The 20,915-nt window shown below is 47.7% G+C and overlaps 1 protein-coding gene across 2 annotated transcripts in view; it reads right to left on the bottom strand.

Annotated features, from left to right (window-relative positions):
- The window catches only part of P3H2 (prolyl 3-hydroxylase 2), a 126,073-nt gene that overhangs the window by 26,512 nt on the left and 78,646 nt on the right, over window positions 1–20,915 (bottom strand). For both annotated transcript variants that reach the window (XM_079977867.1, XM_079977868.1), the window contains exons 2-6: window positions 18,697–18,843; window positions 15,849–16,038; window positions 3,170–3,301; window positions 1,689–1,831; window positions 351–440 (exon numbers count right to left, since the gene is read on the bottom strand). In XM_079977867.1, the coding sequence (XP_079833993.1) occupies window positions 351–440; window positions 1,689–1,831; window positions 3,170–3,301; window positions 15,849–16,038; window positions 18,697–18,843 (702 nt within the window). The remainder of the gene's footprint in view (window positions 1–350; window positions 441–1,688; window positions 1,832–3,169; window positions 3,302–15,848; window positions 16,039–18,696; window positions 18,844–20,915) is intronic.

Below are 20,915 nucleotides of genomic sequence, written 5' to 3' on the forward strand. Positions count from 1 at the left end.
TAAACTTTGAGCGTGAGATGATGGGGGAAATTATGAAGGGAGTGGCTGTTTCCAGAATGCCAAGCTTATGAGTTTGGGGAGGTGTTTGGCTGGGCATTCTCTGAAAGCAAATACTTTACCTGAAGGGCCCTGGGACTGATCCAGCAATGTTCTTTGCGTAGGTGACCTGGCAAACATTCCTTTCAGTGTGCAAAATGCCTCTGCAAGTCTAGATTTATCTCCTCCAGAACCCGGCATGGCACGCAAAGGGACTTGATCAAGGCATTTCAGGAAGCGCCATGGCTTGGTACAAATCTAAATCTCAACGTCTTGCCTCTGAAAGTTCATGCCTCACACTCGCTTGCACTTACCGGCTCCGTGTACAAGAAACCCAGGCCAGCTGCTCCTGTCTGCAGCAGGTACGATTCCAGCTTATGCCGCCTCAAGAATGTCACAGCTTCCTGAAATAATCAGGAGAAGGACTTAAAACCAGGCTGGTTGCAGAAAGAGCTCTCATAATTGACAATTAGTAAGAGCATTGTTTTCAAATAAATCTATAAAGAAGCTCTTTTTTTTGCTTCCAAGGTGAAAGGAAGAACTTCCTTTGAAAACAAATTCAGCAACTGCGCTGATCTCAGGCACTCAGTAGCCAGCCTCTCTTCCTGTTATTCAAATAATAATAATAATAATAATAATAATAATAATAATAATAATAATTTTTATTTATACCCCGCCCTCCCCAGCCAAGACCGGGCTCAGGGCGGCTAACACCGGATATAAAAACAATTGATTAAAATACAACTTAAAAACAAGATTAAAATACAACATTAAGATGCAGCCTCATTTCAGTAGAAACTCAAATCAAAAACTTTTGGGGGATGAAAACGTCAAATCTTCACCAAGCCCAGGGGAAGATGAGTTGAGGGCAACTGCTCTCACTGGGCTTTTTCAGATCAGTAGGGATAGGGGTTCAAGCCTCTGAAGAAACAGATCACCCTTCAAAATGACTCAATAGCCTTTACAGAGAACAAAAGAACAGGCAGGGGCATAGGAAGGAGGGCAGTGGGGGCAGTCCACCATGGGTGCCCTCACTGAGGGGGGTGACATTCGGCGTGCCAACCGCCTGCCACTCCCAAGCCTATCCTGAGCCATCAGGGGAGGGGGCAGAGCTGTGCTGCCTTGCCGGCGGCCTTCCTCCCTTCCTCCTTCATTTTGACAGCTCTGGGGAGGCTTGGGAGTCGCAGGGGGGCAGCGCACCATTGCCCCCCACTCCCAGGCTGCTTCCTGGGGGGGGGAGAGCCTCCCCTGAGCTGTCAAAAGGAAGAGGGAAGGGAGGAAGGCTGCTGGCAAAGTGGCGCGGCTCCCCCACCGCCGCCGCCCAGGAAGCAGCTTGCCATGGGCGGCTCGCTCCACCCCCCATGGGTGTCTCGCCCCCTGGGATGCTCGTCATGTGCACAGCACATGCACAGCATGTGCGCCGCTCTGGGTGACGGAGCAGCTATCTCCGCCTCTGAGAACAGGAGTTTGCAATATACAGTTCAAGATGCGGGAAACAGTGGAATTGAGGCAGCAGGGCTAGGAAGAATATGCATAGCCAGTTACATAAGGAGAGCTGATGTGCTGAAGAAGCATCGGTGTTGGCTTGGTTTGTATACCTGCAAAGGAGATTTCTGACAGCCAGCAGCCGATTCCCCGTATTGGCTTCTTACCTCTCTAGGCTTGATGCTCGCCAAGTCCACAAGCCCTTCCAAGTTGACTTCATAGTAGCTTTCGTTGTCCAAGACGTCGTCGTCATCCGGATGGAACAGGAGGTAAGACCTGGTGCACTCCAGAGCTTTGACGTAATCGCCCACTGAAAGAGTGGAGGAGAACCCTTTAGACTGGAAATTTAACTTCAACTTTGCTGCCTCCTCCGCTGAGGAGAGCTTTGGACAGGGAAATTTGCTGCTGCAACCGCAGAAGATTTTGTTTAAGCAAAAACAAAAAACCCATCAACCCCACTCTCTATTATTTTTCCTGCATGTCTGGAACTGCAAAAATGGCCGTGATGGGAGGAACCACCTAGCAGTCCAGAATTTGTGACAACCGAGTCTGCCGCATTCTCATGAATTGTACAGGTCTGAACTACAGGATGGAAGTTCAGGAGTCCAAGAAACCCCCACGCCAAATTAAGGGGATGGCATGTTTCTCCCCATCCTATTTCCAGCAGTGGTACAGTGGCTAGAGAGCTGGACTAGGACCTCAAACTCTTTTGGTTTCACTTTAGAACAAGCCACGGTTTAGTGTTGGATACAAACTCCGTGAACCATGGTTTGTTCTAAATAAAATTAGTTAAGGCAAGCCGGATCAAACAATCATTTCTAACTAGAGTGAAAAACAAACACAGTTCTCCCCTAAGTTTGTACGTAACAAGGAACTGTGGTTTGTTCTAAAGTGAAAGCTCTCCTCTTGTGTACAACTTGTCAAAATCCATTGTCAAATAAGTACATCTATATTGTTGATTTTTGAATGAGGATTTAGGTGGAGGTCTTTCTAATTTCCATGTGGGCGAAAAGTGGGAAAAAATGGCCAGTTGTTGGAAATTTCTATGGGTTTTGTTTTGTTTTTGCAAAGTTTTTTCATAATGCATATAAAACAGAGGGAACAGTGATACGTAACAACAGATGAAAATCAAAAGATGAAAGGGGAAACTGTAAAACAGACACATAGAATGAGTAGAGTAGAGACAACAAAGTCCAAGTAAAGACCACCAACATTGTCAGTTGAGTATGTAATGAAGGAATGCCAAATCATATGATAAGAGACTGGAGCGTCTAGCCCTTGTTGAAATATCAATTTATGCCTGCTTTTCTCCATTATAGCTCTATTCCAGAGTGAGTGGTACTCAAGTGCCCACTGTAAGATTTGAGGCTGTTTTTCACTGAGTTGAAATTACTATTCGAGGTGCCAATATCATACATAAGGCTAAGTCTTTTGAAAATATAGCTATATTTGGTATCATCAGAAATATTCAGTAATCTTCATTGGGGACAAGGGAAATTCTGGTTCTGGTCTATTCTGATTTGGCGCCAGCTTAACACAAGGAAGATAACTCCCTGGACCCATAATAGCTTTCGTTTTTTTGGTGGTCATCCTGTTGCTCAGGGAAACATCAGAACTGAGGCAAGAAGTCCAGAAAGCCAAGCTGTACCTCTGTAATAGGCAAATTGCAAGAAGTCATAATGGAGGGGAAGGAAGTTGTCGATGGGGGAGAGTCTCCCGGGCCGTGTCGCCAGCTCCCTCACGCACTCGTGTTGACACACCAGGACTTGCATGTAGTGATCTGTGAAGAAAGAGAAAGGGGCAAATCTCAAACAGGAGGAAGGAAGCAAAAAAACTGTTATGTACTGAAGTTCTCGCCCTGGGCCAGCAGGGGGATACTGTAGATAGTTTAGTTTTCACTCAGGTCCACATATGCAAATAAGGAATTGAAAGTGACATTCAGTGATTGAATAGCTTTAGAAAGTTGTAACTAACATTGTATAAGCAGGCTGACTGAACCCTTCAGTTCAGTTCTGTTCTGGGCCTGTGAATAAACAAGAGCTGTTTGAAGAATCGCTGTGTCGTCTGGTATGTTCACCCACAACCTAACAAAAACCTCAGCTTCCTGCAATTTAATGAGGAATAAGCAGCAACACAAGAAAAGCAACACGTTGTTTAATAAGCATTAGTTCGTTACTCAACTTCAAAACCTTCTACACTGAAGGAAAAGGATTTAGGAGAAAGTACAGGGGGCAAACTATATATTACGGTACAGGCTATAGCTAAATGCTTCATTTCAGTCTATTTCAGCTGCTTGGGTGCATGAAAATACACTAAGATCTGGCACAGAAAGTTAGAAGGGACCCCAAAGGTCATCTAGGCCAGCCCTCCTAATGCAGGAATCACAGCTGAAGAATGCTTGAGCAATGGCCATCCAGTCTCTCGCTACAAACCTCCCATGAAAGACAATCCACCACCTTCTTGGGGAGTCCAGTCCACTGTCCAACATCTCTAGATGACCCCCAGTGTACCTTCTAACATCCTATGATTCTCTTCTTCATTGGAGGGTTGGACTAGATGACCCTCAGGAGCCCCCTCCAGCTCTGTAATTCTATGCTTCTATGTAATATGGGTTTCTAGTGCAGCCTCCCCAACCTGGTGCAGGTTACGGTGGCTCTGCTCAGTCTCCTCAGTAAGTGACAGCTGTCATGGCCTGGGACTTGGGCTCGGACTCGGAACCGGAGGAGTCTCAGTCTGCACCGGATCCTTTGCCTCAGGCATCACCTGAACCAAGTCTGGGGCCTGATCCTGAAGAGTCCCAGTCTGCACAGACTGTTCCCCTGCAACAAGCACCAGCTGGGCCGAGTCAGGGGCCTGAGCCTGCCCTGGCTCCAGATGTGGGGATTCCCTCCTTGCCTCCAGCTGGGCCATCACTTACAGCTGCTCCACTACCGGTTGGGTCAGGGGAGGCTGAGGCGGCCTCTGGGTCTAGTCACCCACCGACGTCTCCCGAGCTGCAGAGACTGAGGTCTGAGAGAAGGAGAGACCTGAGTACTCGCAGGAGGAGTGCTCATCTTCAGGCAAGACAGGGAGGTGAGTCACCAGGGGATCAGGACCAGCCGCTACCCTGACAAAGATAAAAGGCTGTCGGACCCTGCCCCAGGTTGCGGGAGCAACATTGCTGTATGCCAGATCCTGCCTGATTTCCTGTACCTGTCCCTGCCTGGTTTCCTGCCTCGTATCCTGCCTTGGCCCTGACTCCTAGTGGAACCTACGGATTCTGGACTGGTCCTGGACTGTATTTCATGGGTTACCCCCGGGCCCAGCACAACAGCAATGCTCTTGAATGCCTGTTGCAGGAGGGGAGAGTAGCTCTCGCACTCAGGTCCTGCTTGTGGGTTTGCCTTTGTGGCTTCTGGCTGGCCCCATGAGAACAGGAGGGACCAATGGCCTGATCCTGCAGGCTCCGCTTATGTTCTCATATTTTGGTTGTCCACTCACATTTCATTCAATTGATGAAATGAAAAGAAGGTTAAATATAAGTGTTAAAACTTGGGAAGGGGTGGGGGGTCCCATATGCAGACTGACTTTGTATTTGTGGTCAACCTCAGCAGGAAGGCATCACTCATCATCTGCTAGCCTGCCCCTGATATAGAGACCCAAGAGATCGCTTTCTGAAACCTTTGTTCACACAAGCAAACAGGCACTCCCCAGCAGAAACGGTCCGGTTTCTTTTAAGGGACAATGATATTTCCGTAACACAGAAAGAGGCCCCTCTATGCACTCTCTGCAAAAGAAATCAGGAAAAACGAGTTAGATAAAATCGCTATAAATTGTTGTGGTGATTCGGAGGTTTAATGTGAAATCAAGCTAGATTTCAGCTTGTCTGTGTCTCTCTTACATCGCGGATGTTGGCAAATTGGATTTTCAGAAAGCAAAATAACATTAGAATTGGAACTGCCAGAGGTGCAGAAGGGAAACCGCATTTTAATGCTCAGGAACTTGTCAAAGTAGTTTTTGGGTTTTTTTAAAGATTCCCCCCCCCCCTCCATTATGGATATACAGTCAAACCTTGGTTGTCGAACATAATCTATTCCAGAAGCTCGTTTGGCTTCCGAAATGTTCAACAACCGAGGTACAGCTTCTGATTGATTGCAGGAGCTTCCTGCACTCAAGCGGAAGCGGTGTCAGACATTCGGCTTCCAAAAAAACGTTCAAAAACCAGAGAATTTACTTCCGGCTTTTCGGTTTTCGGGAGCGGGAACGTTCCAAAATGGAGGTGTTTGGGAGCCGAGGTTTGACTGTATGTTCTGAATTATTTTATTAATACTATTGCCTAATAAACAGACAGATGGGGCTCATCAGTCTGGGAAGGCAGCCCATCTAGGAGAAGGAAACCTCCGCTGCTTTGTGGGATATCCTTGGAAGAATAAAAGTCTCAGGAGTAAACTCTACACAAATCCTGAGAGTAGTCCATAAAGTGGTTGGGTGGCGTCTTGTATGTCTCCTTCGGGTAACTCCTGCGGCCAAGATGGTGCCAAAGGTCTTACTCTGCTTTCCTCTGGAGCCCATCAGCGAGACCAAGAGGGGGGTCTTGTCATCTGGACAGCCCAGGACCCTCCGGACACACTGCCTGGGCTTGAATGTCAGGGAGGTCACTTTGTCTGTTTTGTATACAGTGGTACCTCGGGTTAAGAACTTAATTCATTCTGGAGGTCTGTTCTTAACCTGAAACTGTTCGTAACCTGAAGCACCACTTTAGCTAATGGGGCCTCCCGCTGACGCTGCATCATTTCTGTTCTCATCCTGAAGCAAAATTCTTAACCCGAGGTAATATTTCTGGGTTAGCAGAGTCTGTAACCTGAAGCATATGTAACCTGAAGTGTATGCAACCCGAGGTACCACTGTGTGTGTGTGTGTATATATATTCTTTTTTATTGGTTTACACATATTGCATTACAATAAAGCCAACACCATTTTCCCCCATCCCCCTATACATTTACATTTCCTCAATCCATCGCATTATTCTTTTCTCCTTCCTCCAACTTCCCTCCGCCCCCACTCAATTTCCTCCACATTATACAATTTACAAGAATCTTTGCATCCTACAATCTTCTCAAATCATCTATATATTCTTATTATCTTTCCTTACTAATTTTTCTTCCATCCAGTACTTCACATTTTAATCTAGGTATATTAGCGTATCTTTTTTTGAGCAATATTTTGCCAAATACTCATCAAAATATTTCCAACAGGGAGGTCACTTTGGTTCTGCTAACACAGCAATATGTCTTCGCCCAAAACTTGCCAAAAACAAAATTGCCTAATACAAGTTTCTTGTGGACTTTGGTTAGAAAAAAAATAAACTTATGACCTTATGGGTAGGGAGGGATGATGATGCTCATGATGATCTGTGTTTTGTTTCCTTAAATTAAGTCCCTTCCCGTGGGCGGGGGAAAGCAACTAATGATTTTTGTCAAAGTGGCATTTTCTTCCAGCTGCAAAATGTTACGCAGAAGAGGTTGTGAGCCACCCGCCTTCTGCAGACCGTTGGTGATGGGAATCAGATGAAGTGTCGCAATCCCCCGAGCCGAAGGTCAACAACCAGCCATAATTCAAAAGGAGCTAGATAAACAGAAGGCAATGTGCGGGGCTTAAGTCACTCTCATCAAATCTCATTGATTTGCACTCAAGTAAACAGGCATGGGACTTGGGTGGTGCTGTGGAGCCTAGGACAGAGCCTAGGACTTGCCGATCAGAAGGTCGGCGGTTCGAATTCCCGCGACGGGGTGAGCTCCCATTGCTCGGTCCCTGCTCCTGCCAACCTAGCAGTTCGAAAGCACGTCAAAGTGCAAGTAGATAAATAGGTACCGCTCCGGCGGGAAGGTAAACGGCGTTTCCGTGCGCTGCTCTGGTTCTCCAGAAGCGGCTTAGTCATGCTGGCCACATGACCCGGAAGCTGTACGCCGGTTCCCTCGGCCAATAAAGCGAGATGAGCGCCGCAAGCCCAGAGTCGGCCACGACTGGACCTAATGGTCAGGGGTCCCTTTACCTTTAAACAGGCATTGGTTGGGCTGGAGAGTCACTTTTGTACTTAGTCTGCCCTCTCTTCCTCAACTCAGGTAGGGGGGGCTTTCTGAACAGCCACAGGGAGGATACATTTGTAGTCTGAACTTTGTCCCCTCTGAAATATCATGCCCCTAAACACTTAAGGGTCTTGTGTTTTAGGTAGGAGAAGGGCAAAGGAAGACTTTGCCGCGTGCCCAGGCTTCAGGGCCACTGTGACATCAATCACTTTCCCCTCCTCCCACGTTTCTGCAGGATCCCAACTCCAGAATATGAAGTGCTTGCTCTGAATTCCTTTCTACTGAACTGAAAGGCTGCCCATCAGCCAACTGGCCCCCACAGACCATCCTCCTTGCAGAGAGGAGCTTGATATCACCGCAAGACGACACACAACATACTGAGTTGAATAGGATCCAAAATACAACAGTCTGATTGGTCCCAGAACAATAGGATTCAGAATGCAGCAGTCTGGTTGGTCCTAGAACAATAGGATTCAGAATGCAGCAGTCTGATTGGTCCTAGAACAAGAGGATTCAGAATGCAGCAATCTGATTGGTCCACAGGAGCCACCCAATCCAGCTCCAGGTGGAAGTGAATCTGCAACCTGATTGGCCTACAGGAGAATCCCGGAATTAGCCAATCACGTGGGGCCCATTGTGTAAATAATGTACAGCGGTATCTCGGGTTAAGTACTTAATTCGTTCCGGAGATCCGTTCTTAACCTGAAACTGTTCTTAACCTGAAGCACCACTTTAGCTAATGGGGCCTCCTCCTGCTGCTGCTGCACAATTTCTGTTCTCATCCTGAAGCAAAGTTCTTAACCTGAAGCACTATTTCTGGGTTAGCGGAGTCTGTAACCTGAAGCGTATGTATCCTGAAGCATATGTAACCCGAGGTACCACTGTATATAAAGCAGACATTCTGGGGGAACTTCCATTCCTCCTCACCACTATGAGCTGAATAAAGAGCATGGAGTCTACTCTCAACTCTGAGTATATTTCAACAACCCTCTGTCTCTAACCTCTTCGCCCCCCACCTGTTGGGAGTGATGTGGAAGCAACAAGAAGAAAGGGCAAAATGCAAAGTGAAACAGGGAGATTAAGCCCTGCATTTCCATCTTTCCCTTGCCATCTTTCACTGCCCTAGAGCCATGCTGAGGCATCTAATCATAGCCTGCATTTTTATAAAGGCTTGATCAGGGCCTGTATTTTAAAATGAGCTTAAAGATTTTCAAATGTTCATGCCAGGCAGAAGACCAGCTGCCTAAGAACCTTGGCAAGATGTTTATTCTCCTGGACAAGGGGGGCCCCTGATTTATAGCAGAAAACAATTCTCAAAGTCGTAAAAAGGGAATTACAGGCTGACAGCCAAGGTTACACTGACCCTACATATTACAGAAGATAAAAAAAAGAGATAAACATAATTAAGAGTTGATAAATAGTAAAATAAAACCATGTGCCTCCCATTAAACTTGAGCCATATTTTCCTAAGGTTGAAAGGTCAAGAGCAGTGAAAAAGGCAACTGGCTTGGCTGGAGAAGAGGTTTTCTTTCTATCTTATTTTGAGGCTGTAAAATGTTCCTTCCTCTTTTACTTTGAAAAGGTTTATTCTTCTAAAAGGCTATCTATGTTATGTATTAAATATATTGGGTTAAATGTAATTATGCAAAGGAATTAGAAGCTAAGAAATGTTAAATCCTTATGCTAGATTCTTATTTCATATAGTTGGAAGAGATCACAGGGGCCATCAGCCACCAGCCCAGCCCCCCCTGCCAAGCAGGAAACATCATTAGAGCATACATATGGTTGTCAGGCCTTTGTTTAAAAGACCTTCAAGAGAAGGAGATCTTTCAATGATGATGTAAATTCAAGATCCTTGACATCTGTTTAAGATAAAAATTTGAGATTAAACCATTTGTTTTGGAGGGCAATAGGGCGAGGTGAGCTGGTAATTAAGGTTCCTTGTTGAGACACATGTAAGATATATTACTACTTATTTGTCATTTATAGATAGAAGAATATATAGCTTTTTGTTTCCCATAAAAGGACAAGAGGAAATGGGTGTATCTTTTGTGATTGGTTCTAGCAAACAGCCAATAGGAATTTCAACCAGGCTGATTGGACAGAGGCAGCCACAGGAGGAGCAAGGGGGCTGGATTAAGGAAATATAAGTGCTGGCCAGAATGGCAGGAGGCCAGGCCAGAGCTTGGTAACCATATACCACTGTGCCTCATATTTATTTGTCTGACAAATAAATTATTATTTTAATTTCTCTATTGCTGCGTTGAATATTTCATTCCAGCTAAGCGTTAACCACAAGCAGGGTGCTACAATGCCACCCTCGCGACTCCTCACCGCACCCTGTCTGAAGTGCCCCTGCCTTCTCCTGACTGTTTGTGTCCTTGTCTCCCTCCACCCACCCTGGAAACCCTTTTTATCCAGCTGGCACCCACAAATCGCATTGCTCCTGCCTGCCTGCCTTCTCAATGGATCGTGGCCAGCAGCCCAGCATGTCATCGTCAATTTCTACCTGAGCACACAACCACAACTAGTGCACGTTAGCAGACTTGATACGGTTATACATGCAGTTTTATTATGTTTTGTGGCGTCCCTGCAATGCACAGCGAGGGGGATAACATGGCGATGATCTAGTGAAAGTGGAATTAGGGGGAGTGGGATGAGGAGCGGGGGAGTGATCCAGAGGGACAATAAAGGAGCTGAGTGGAGGCAGATTCTCTCTTTCCTGATTCTTGGTAATGCACTAATCCCTCTGTACTTTGCAATGTTTGGGGGAGCATGTGGAAAATCAGGTTTTGCACGCCCACGGACAGCTCTCCAAATCTCCCCTTGAAGAAACAGGGGAGTGGGTTGAATTTCTGCTTGAACTGACGGTAAGGAATGGGCTGGAATGTCCTGCAATAGCCTAGCAGATGTGTTTGGCTTTTGCTTCAAGCCAGTGTTTGTACCTTAAATGTTTAGGCAGATACAGGGAGGCAGCGAGGGAGATCGAGTCGCAAGTCCATGAATCGGGAGGGCCACAAACAGGGATTGCTGACCTTGGCTCAAGGACGGGAGGGCTGCTACGCTCTGTCTGTAAGCCTTCCTGTCCCTTCAACCGGGGAAGCAGGAAGCAAGGGAAGAGAGCACAGGCACAGCTATTCTACCTTCACCCTTTCACACTACCCTTGCAGGAATTCAGCTAACAACAGCAGCAACAATGAAGCTTTCCGTTTAGCAAGCTGTGTGAAGCAAATCCGGGCTCTTGCTCTTAGTTCTAGAGCTCTTACAAAGGCTGCAGTTCAAGGAGAGGAAGAACTGGAAGCTGGACTCTCCCTGCAGCCTGATGGATTAGCCATTGCTGGATGAGGAATGGGAAGAGGCTGGTGGAAAAGCTGGCTCCTGCTTGCCTTTGGTTACCATTTGGACAAGACCAGGACAGCTGAAACTCCAAAAGTCTCCAAGAGAAGGAAAAGCATAGAATCATAGAATCATAGAGTTGGAAGAGACCACAAGGGCCATCGATTCCAACCCCCTGCCAAGCAGGAAACACCATCAGAGCACTCCTGACATATGGTTGTCAAGCCTCTGCTTAAAGACCTCCAAAGAAGGAGACTCCACCACACTCCTTGGCAGCAAATTCCACTGTCAAACAGCTCTTACTGTCAGGAAGTTCTTCCTAATGTTTAGGTGGAATCTTCTTTCTTGTAGTTTGGATCCATTGCTCCGTGCAAAGACTGCAGTCCCCCTACAAGTCCTTCTCTGCATGTTTTCAGTTAGTATCTCTTAAAGGGTAAGAGTAAGCCACTTCCGCTCTGCAGAGGAGGTGGGATTGCTGGCTTCACGACCCCACAAGGCGTGCGGCGGCTGGAGCCCAGCCCTCGCGTGATTGGGGGAATACCCGGCCGCGTCACCCCCTGGCCAGCCAATCGGCTGGCTCAGGGGACATGGCCTGCCCTATTTAAAGCAGAACGCACCCAGGGATCTCCCTCTTTGCCACCTGCCAGCTGTTCCTGCTTTTCCCACCCTCCCACCCTATAAAGTTTTCGTTCCTTGACCTTGCTATGGACCTTGGTTGGTCGCCGTTGAGAGCCCTGGTAGGAATTTTTCCACTTGGCAAATTGGCACCAGCCTACCTCGTAGCAAATCGTCACAACTTTCTGGGTATTGGCCGTTAGGCATTAGTATTGTTTTGTAGATGGAAGAGGGAAGGTAGCGCCATCACCTGCCCCACATATTGAAGGGTAGTCCAGTAAAGGATTCCGGGGGGCGTGGCCCTGTCCAAAGCCTGGGGAGGTGAGGGCCTAAGGCATGCCCTCTATTGGTGACCCCGGGGGGGGGGGGGTTCCTAGTTGATGTGCTTCAGCAGGACTCCCCCTACTGGTGGTTAACTCTTCCCGGATTGAAGCGGACGGACTGAAGTCGGATATAGTCGGTTAGGACAATGCCTAAGCCAATACCGCTCATCGCCTGTAACCAATAAAGTTGTGGCCTTATTTAGCACCTTTTCCTTAATAACTGTGTCATGTGTCTTTATTTCCACTGGGGGGGGGGGGGCTTGCCACGCGAAGAGGCTTAAACCAAACAAATGCAAATCTTCTACCTTCAGGACACTTCCTTGTGTAGCCACCACAGGACCCACACGAGCAACTCTCTCCATCTGAGGTTTCCCGCAACGGCCGTTCAGAAGCACCCCTCTCTCCAACTGCAGTGGCAGAGCAGAGCCCGTAAGGCTCGTAGCCACCAATAGCCCTCTCCTCTTCCACGCTTTTGTCTATTTTAAAGCCATCTAGGCTGGTGGCTGTCCCTGCCTCCTGTTCCAAAATTCAGGACCACTGGACATCCACAAGTGAAATCCTGACATTACCGAACATATGGACTGACAACATGAGAGCTTGCCGCCATAAAGAACTTTGGGCATGGATGTCTGCTGATGCTAGGATTTCCACAGCTCAGCAATGGAAAACCTTTTTAAAAACCACCTCCATTTGTCTTTGTCGTATAAGAACTTATGGACTTTGGCTATTGCGGGGGAAATAACACATAAACTGTCTGTTTCCAGGGCGACGAAGGATCTAGAATGCTTTTATGTCATCGGGCGAGATTTTATTTCCGATTCTTCAGACATTTGCCATCCACACCAGCTCAGGAAATGTGGAATATTATTATTTTAGTATGCTGTCTGCTATTATTGTCTGTATTATGTGCAAGGAAGTTATCTCAGTTGCGGTGCTGATCATGTCAAGGTTGTGGATTCAACCCCCACAGGGAAATGTTCCTGCAGTGCAGGGAGTTTGACTAGGGAGTTCTATGATTTTGATGATGATGATGGTCCATAAATTTATGTTCTTCATATAGTACACTGCCCTGGGATCTTTGGATGAAAGGGCAGTATATAAATCAAATATCTCAAGGGCTGTCACAGGGAAGAGGGAGCATGCTTGTATTTTCCTGCTCTGGAAGGGTGGGACTCGAACCCATGGCTTCAAGTTACAATAAAGGAGATTCCAATTCAACATTCAGAAGAACTTTCTGACAGGAAGAACTGTCGGACAGTGGAATGGACTCCCTTGGAAGGTGGTGGACTCTCCTTCGCCAGAGGTTTTTAAGCAGAGGTTGGACGGCCATCTGTCAGGGGTTCTCTGGCTGCAGTTCCGGGATTGCAAGGGGCCGAACCAGATGGCCCTTGGGGGAGGGTCCCTTCCAGTTCTACTATAGCCTGTGACCAAGAATAGAGAAAAGCAATGACAAACCTAGACAGGATCTTAAAAAGCAGAGACATCACCTTGCCAACAAAGGTCCGTATAGTTAAAACTATGGTTTTCCCAGTACTGATGTATGGGAGTAAGAACTGGACCATAAAGAAGGCTGAATGGATGCTTTTGAAATATGGTGCTGGAGGAGACTCTTGAGAGTCGAAATGGACTGCATGAAGATCAAACCTCTCCATTCTGAAGGAAATCAGCCTTGAGTGCTCACTGGAAGGGCAGATCCTGAAGCTGAGGCTCCAAGACTTTGGCCACCTCATGAGAAGAGAAGACTCCCTGGAAAAGATCCTGATGTTGGGAAAGATGGAGGCACAAGGAGAAGTGGACAACAGAGGACGAGATGGTGGGACAGTGTTCTTGAAGCTACCAGCCTGAGTCTGACCAAACTGCGGGAGGCAGTGGAAGACAGGAGTGCCTGGCGTGCTCTGGTCCAGGGGGCCACGAAGAGATGGACACAACTAAATGACTAAACAACAACAACAACAAGAATGGCGAGGGCAGCCAAACCCCTTTGTTCAAGCTCTGAGCCCCCCCTCCTCCCACGACATCTTAAAAGAACAGGGGGTGGCACAGAGAGGTCAAGGAGGGCATCTGCAGCTGAGCTGCAAAACCAACCCAAGTGGAGATGAAGAGGATGGAGGGGGCAAGCTGGCCCCCCACCTGGGAGGAAGAGGGAGGGCCCCGGTCCTGTTATTCTCAGTCAGCAGGCTCAGCCTCCTAGGAGCTCACGGCTTGCAGGAACCTGGACTGCTTCACGCTTGTGGTTTGCTCCTTTGAACGGCAGCTTTCATTTTCCATAGTAGCAGCAGCAGCCGGAGGAGAAATAAATAAACCCCAGCCCTTCTCCTGGCCCAGCTAAATAAGCCTCCTCCAGCCAAGCGGGCCTTGAACCCTCGCCAGTGTTTTCCCCCAACGGCCAATCAAGCCATTTATGATGCTCTCCATCCTTAACCCTGCTGGGCTGGTGGCCAAGGAAGAAAATGTTTCGCTCGGCAGATTTTGGATCTTCACATACTGGTGGTGTCCTCGCACAGGACCCCGGAGCGCTTGCCAGCGGCTACCTAGGGAAGGAGAGGGCTAAAGAGGCGACCTTTGCAAACAAGGCCAGCCCTTGTGACTGGCAGGCAGCACGTGGCCCTCGGATGGGCTGGGGCTCTAGCATGGAACCAGACCCACCACGGAAGCCATGCAAGATTGGATCAAGGAAGAGATAGGAGAGGAAGATGAGATGGTGTTAGGGGCAGGCAGTTGTCCTTGAACCCATATCCAGTGTGTGCATTCTCCAGCCTACTTCTAGATTACTGCAATGCATTCTGTGTGGGGCTTCCCTGGGAAGCTGCAGTTAGAGCAGAATGCTGCAGCACGATTGCTGACAGGAGTGAAGCCTTGCCTTCTCCATATAACCCCTGTGCTCAGAGAGCTCCACTGCTTGTTGATTTGCCACAGGGTCAAGTTCAAGGTCTTATTATTAGTATATAAAGCCCTTAAACTGATAGAGGATGGATGGCGGCTAACAGATTGAGGTTGAATCCTGACAAGACAGAAGTACTGTTTTGGGGGGACAGGGGGCTGGCGGGTATGGGGGATTTCCTGGTCCTGAATGGGGTAACTGTGCCCCTGAAGGACCAGGTGTGCAGCCTGGGAGTCATTTTGGACTCACAGCTCTTCATGGAGGCGCAGGTCAATTCTGTGTCCAGGGCAGCTGTCTACCAGCTCCATCTGGTACGCAGGATGAGACCCTTCCTGCCCACAGACTGTCTCGCCAGAGTGGTGCATACTCTAGTTATCTCTCACTTGGACTACTGCAATGCGCTCTATGTGGGGCTAGCTTTGAAGGTGACCTGGAAACTACAACTAATCCAGAATGCGGCAGCCAAACTGGTGACTGGGAGCAGCCGCCAAGATCACATAACACTGGTCCTGAAAGACCTACATTGGCTCCCAGTACGTTTCCGATCACAATTCAGAGTGTTGGTGCTGAGCTTTAAAGCCCTAAACGGCCTCAGCCCAATAGACCTGAAGGAGCATCTCCACCCCCATCGTTCTGCCCAGATGCTGAGGTCCAGCTCCGGGGGCCTTCTGGCGGTTCCCTCACTGCAAGAAGCGAGGTTTCAGGGAACCAGGCAGAGGGCCTTCTCGGTAGTGGCACCTGCCCTGTGGAACGCCCTCCCACCAGATGTCAAAGAGAAAAACAACTACCAGATTTTTAGAAGACATCTGAAGGCAGCCCTCTGTAGGGAAGCTTTTAATGTTTAACAGACTACTGTATTTTAATACTTTGTTGGAAGCCGCCCAGAGTGGCTGGGGAAACCCAGACAGATAGGCGGGATATAAATAATAAATTCTATTCTATTCTATTCTTAAACCCTTCAGACCAGTTAGTTCATAGGTGCTCCTCAATCATTTGAATCAGCCCACCTGGCCCTGTCACAGGGGGTTTAGAAATACCCCCTGTATTCTGCATTTGGAATAAATCAATACTTTAGCGTGGCCGCACTCGCACTCTGCAACTCCCTACCTGCGATTCCTTCGTAGAGGGTGGCCTCATAGTTCAGGTATTCATAGTCCTCAAATTTCTGCGATCCTTCACACAAGACCCGGCACTCTGTATCAGCCACGTGGTAGCCCCTCAGTGCCCTCTCCAGGAACTCAATGGCCGCGTGATACTCTTCTTTGTCGTAATGCTTCACTCCCAAAAGATAGTCCTCCTGTAATACCAAAAGAACATTAAGGACATGGAAAATACTTTAACGGTGCGCTGTGTGAAGAAGGACTCCATTTGATCTGTCCTGAATCTTCCAATACTCAGCTTCTTCAACTAGGGCCAGGGCCTTTTCAGTACTGGCCCCGACTTGGTGGAACGCTCTGTCCCAAGAGACTAGGACCCTGCGGGACTTGACATCTTTCTGCAGGGCCTCCAAGACAGAGCTGTTCCGCCTGGCCTTTGGTTTGGACTCAGTCTGACCCTTATGTTTTCCCTCCCCTTACGGTTTTGATCCATGGGCTACTTTTAAAATGAGGCTGTATTTTAAATTTCATTTTAACCTGTATTTTAAATTGGTCCCCCCCCCCCATTATGTTTTTATTGCAATTTTACTGGTGTTAGCTGCCCTGAGCCTGGCTCTGGCCAGGGAGGGCAGCGTATAAATAAAATTTATTATTATTATTATTATTATTATTATTATTAATGCTCGTTGGAGTTCTAGTGGTAGAAGAGAGGGAGCAAAACTCTATCCATTTCCTCTATGCCACACATGGTTTCATAAACCTCTATCAGGTCACCCCTTCTTCTTCCTTTCCTTAAACCAGTGGTTTTCAAGCTGTGTGCCGTGGCACCCTGGGGTGCCTTGAATGATGGTCAGGGGTGCCGTGGGCAACACTGTCCTCTCTCCCTCTTTCCTTCCCTCTGATGCCCTCTCGCATCTCTGCCTCCCAAAGGCTTGCACAGCTGTTTGTTGCAGCAGCCCTGGCTACAAGCTCCCCAGGCGAATGGTGCCTCTGGGGCTGGCCAGGGGGTGCTGGTTGCCAGGAGCTGAGGTGGCCTTGGAGTAAGCAAGCAAGTGGGCGAGGGAGCCCGGTCTGCCAGTCTGCCAGCCCTTGCTGTTGGGAATGGACAGACAAGTCCCAGGCCCCTGTGGGGCAGTGTGAAGAGGCACCTCTCCATGGGGCAGCTCAGAGACCAGGGGCAGCAGCAGCAGCTGCCCAGAGGACTCCCAAGGAGAGGGGAGAGGAGGCCGAGGGAACACTCCACAAGGGAGGGTGTTTGAAAAAGGGTGAGGGGCTGCCAGCTCTGTGGGCAAGGGGTGACCCAACTGGGCTCCTGAGCCCCACAAGGGTGCCGCAGAAAGAAGGGAGTTGGACAAGGGAGTCGTGGACCCCAAAAGGTTGAAAACCTCTGGCCAGAACTAAATAGTCCCCAGGGCTGAAGCCTTTCTGCACGGGGAAGTCACTTCACCCCCTTGATCAGTTTGGTTGCCTTTTCCTGAACCTTTTCCAACTCTACAATATCCTTATTGAGGTGAGGCAACCAGAACCCTATGCAGTACAGTGGTACCTCAGGTTACATACGCTTCAGGTTACACATGCTTCAGGTTACAGACTCCGCTAACCCAGAAATAGTACCTCAGGTTAAGTACTTTGCTTCAGGATGAGAATAGAAATTGTGCTCCGGTGGCCCGGCGGCAGTGGGAGGTCCCATTAGCTAAAGTGGTGCTTCAGGTTAAGAACAGTTTCAGGCTAAGAACGGACCTCCAGAACGAATTAAGTACTTAACCAAAGGTACCAGTACGTTTCCGAGCACAATTCAAAGTGTTGGTGCTGACCTTGAAAGCCCTAAACGGCCTCGGTCCAGTATATCTGAAGGAGCGTCTCCACCCCCATCGTTCTGCCCGGACGCTGAGGTCCAGCGCCGAGGGCCTTCTGCCGGTTCCCTCATTGCAAGAAGCAAAGCTACAGGGAACCAGGCAGAGGGCCTTCTCGGTGGTGGCTCCCACCCTGTGGAACGCCCTCCCACCAGATGTCAAAGAGATAAACAACTACCTGACATTCAGAAGACATCTGAAGGCAGCCCTGTTCAGGGAAGTTTTTAATGTGTGACATCTTAGTGTATTTTTGGTCTCTGTGGAAGCCGCCCAGAGTGGCTGGGGAAACCCAGCCAGATGGGCGGGGTACAAATAATAAATTATTATTATTATTATTATTATTATTATTATTATTACCACTGTATTTCAAATGTGGTTGCACCATAGTTTTGTATAAAGGCATTATGATACCGGCAGCTTCATTTTCAGCCTCTTTCCTGAAGATCCATGCCATGAAAGAATAAGCCTTAGGAGCAAGATGTCACTGACGGAGACCACCAAAGAGGGGGACCCCCAAAATGCAAGTGAGACAGTGCCAGAAGTCCAGAGAATCCACGGCTCAGTGGCAGATGACCTATTTTCTGAGCCAAAGACCCCATTCTGCATCCTCAGAGAGGCAAGGCAGAAACTCCTTGAGATCTTGAGACCTGCTACTGGTCAGTATTGGTCACCAGCCTCTTAGATGCAGGGCACATTCGGGGGGGGGGGCATCCATTTCTCTTCACTCCCTAGACCAAGATGATGTCCTCCACATATTTTGGACCACAACAAGTATCCGCCTTGGCCAACACAGCTGATGGGGACATCTCAAGATGTGCTGGGGCCTCCAGAGAGCATTGGGTTCACCTTACTGAAACTCTTTGAGCCTCCCATGTCAACCCACCAAGATTTTGCCCAACCAGGATCCCACCAGATTTGCTCCGCATGTTATTTCTGGTGGCATTTTAGTGGTTGTTCTGTTTCAGATCCGTAAAGCGGCCCAATTTCACTCTTTGGCAACGTTACCATGTGCGGTCGGGCCTCTCGGTCAATCAGGTCCACCTTCCCCGCCGAGGTCCTGTAATTCTCCAGGTCTTGCTGAACCTCCATGTGCTCCGGGTTCGCCAGGAAGAAGGTGTGGGCTGCATCAGCTGCCTTGTCCAACTGGTTGAGCTGCAAAGGAAAGGAAAAGAAAGAGGCTCTGAGGCAGCTTGCAAAGTGTTCTGAGGTTTTCTACAAACAAGTAGTGCATAAGTTTTATGACATAAAGAAGAAAGAAAGAAAGAAAGAAAGAAAGAAAGAAAGAAAGAAAGAAAGAAAGAAGAGTGTGTCTGCTCCACAGCAGATCCCAGAGGGTTGGTTTATTTATTTACACGAGGCCAAAATGAAGTACGGACGCAGGTGGCGCTGTGGGTTAAAGCCTCAGCGCCTAGGACTTGCCGATCGAAAGGTCGGCGGTTCGAATCCCTGCGGCGGGGTGCGCTCCCGCTGCTCGGTCCCAGCGCCTGCCAACCTAGCAGTTCGAAAGGACCTCCGGGTGCAAGTAGATAAATAGGGACCGCTTACCAGCGGGAAGGTAAACGGTGTTTCCGTGTGCGGCTCTGGCTCGCCAGAGCAGCGATGTCACGCTGGCCACGTGACCCGGAAGTGTCTCCGGACAGCGCTGGCCCCTGGCCTCTTAAGTGAGATGGGCGCACAACCCCAGAGTCTGTCAAGACTGGCCCGTACGGGCAGGGGTACCTTTACCTTTACCTTTAAAATGAAGTACAACGAAAACACCATGGGTGGGATTCAAGCAAGTTTTACTCAAAGTAGACCCAACAGAATGAATGAACATAACTAAAGACTCTTATGCACAGTACTTTTATAGCAGTATTATAGCATTTTAACCAGTCATCATTTATTATTACAGTTGTTGTTGTTGTTGTTGTTGTTGTTGTTGTTGTTGTTGTTATTGTTGTTGTTATATTTATATATTGCCCTTCCTCTGAAGATCACAGGGTGGTTTACAGCCACATGACCCTCAAGTGACTACAGTGGAACTAGAGTTACCCCCAAGCAGACTTGAAATTTATGGCATGCTGCACACTGAAATATAATTATATGAAAGTGAAATACCAGTGGGATTTGACTCCTAGTAAGTTGGCAAAAATGTATAGGACAAGTTCAAATACCTGTTGGAAATGTAAAGAAAAAGAAGGGACCTTTTATCATATGTGGTGGACTTGTCTGGTAATAAAAGCTTTCTGGGAGATGGTATATAATGAAATAAAAAAAAAAAAAAGTTTTGTTAAGAAACCAGAAGCATTTTTATTAGGAATTACAGATACCAACATTCCAAAGGAGCAGAAAAGGCATTTCATGTATGGAACAACAGGGGAAAATTTAGAAGTTATTTAGGAGACCACTGTAAGCAGATGGAAACATTGGCAGAATTTTGAGCTCACTTATAGTGTAAAAATTACCATGGAAGTTAGTTTATGGAAGAATATGCATTTCTAAATGTTCAAAACGGGAACCCATGGAGGGGGTGGGGGGAAGTCCTGAGATTTGGAGGAATCTCTGTATATTTGGATTTTTATAACTTTGTATTTGTAAAACCAAATGAAAATGATTTCAAAAAGAAAACAGAATTACCCCCGAGCTAGGTGTCCCAGGGCCTCCAGACACACTGCCCTGGGAGGTCACATTGGTGCTACTAACACACCGGTTTGAATTCACCCCTGGAGGTGCACTCCATTGTCTCGTGAGACAGACAGATGCCAACAATTCTGTGTTGTGGTAATTCCCAGACTGGATTTAAAAAAAAAAAAAAAAAAATTATTAAGAATTCCTACATAACAATTTATCAAAAACATATCATCCTCAACCCCCCCCCCTATTTTTTCCTCCCCCCTTCCCCAAACCAGAAACTCAACCTCCCACCCACCCATCTCAGACTTCCATCAGCTCCTCTCTCTGGTTTTTCAGCACATGTTAATCTCTGCATATTATAAAATTGTAAAGATCCTTAATTTATCTATCTATATGTTTAAAATAATAAATTTGTGTATGATTATTCAAAACCTGCCAAGGAGTCCAGTTCATTTTGTTGTTTCTTTAAGTACTTTGTAAAAGGTTCCCATTCTTCTTTAAAGTCACAGTTGTCCTTATAACGCAGTTTGTGTGTCAGCTTCACCAATTCCATATAATCCATCAGTTTCCCTTGCCACAGTTCTTTGGTCGGGATTTCCTCATTCTTCCAT

Source organism: Podarcis cretensis (genome assembly GCF_951804945.1).
Source record: "Podarcis cretensis genome assembly, chromosome: 5".
Lineage (NCBI taxonomy): Eukaryota > Metazoa > Chordata > Lepidosauria > Squamata > Lacertidae > Podarcis > Podarcis cretensis.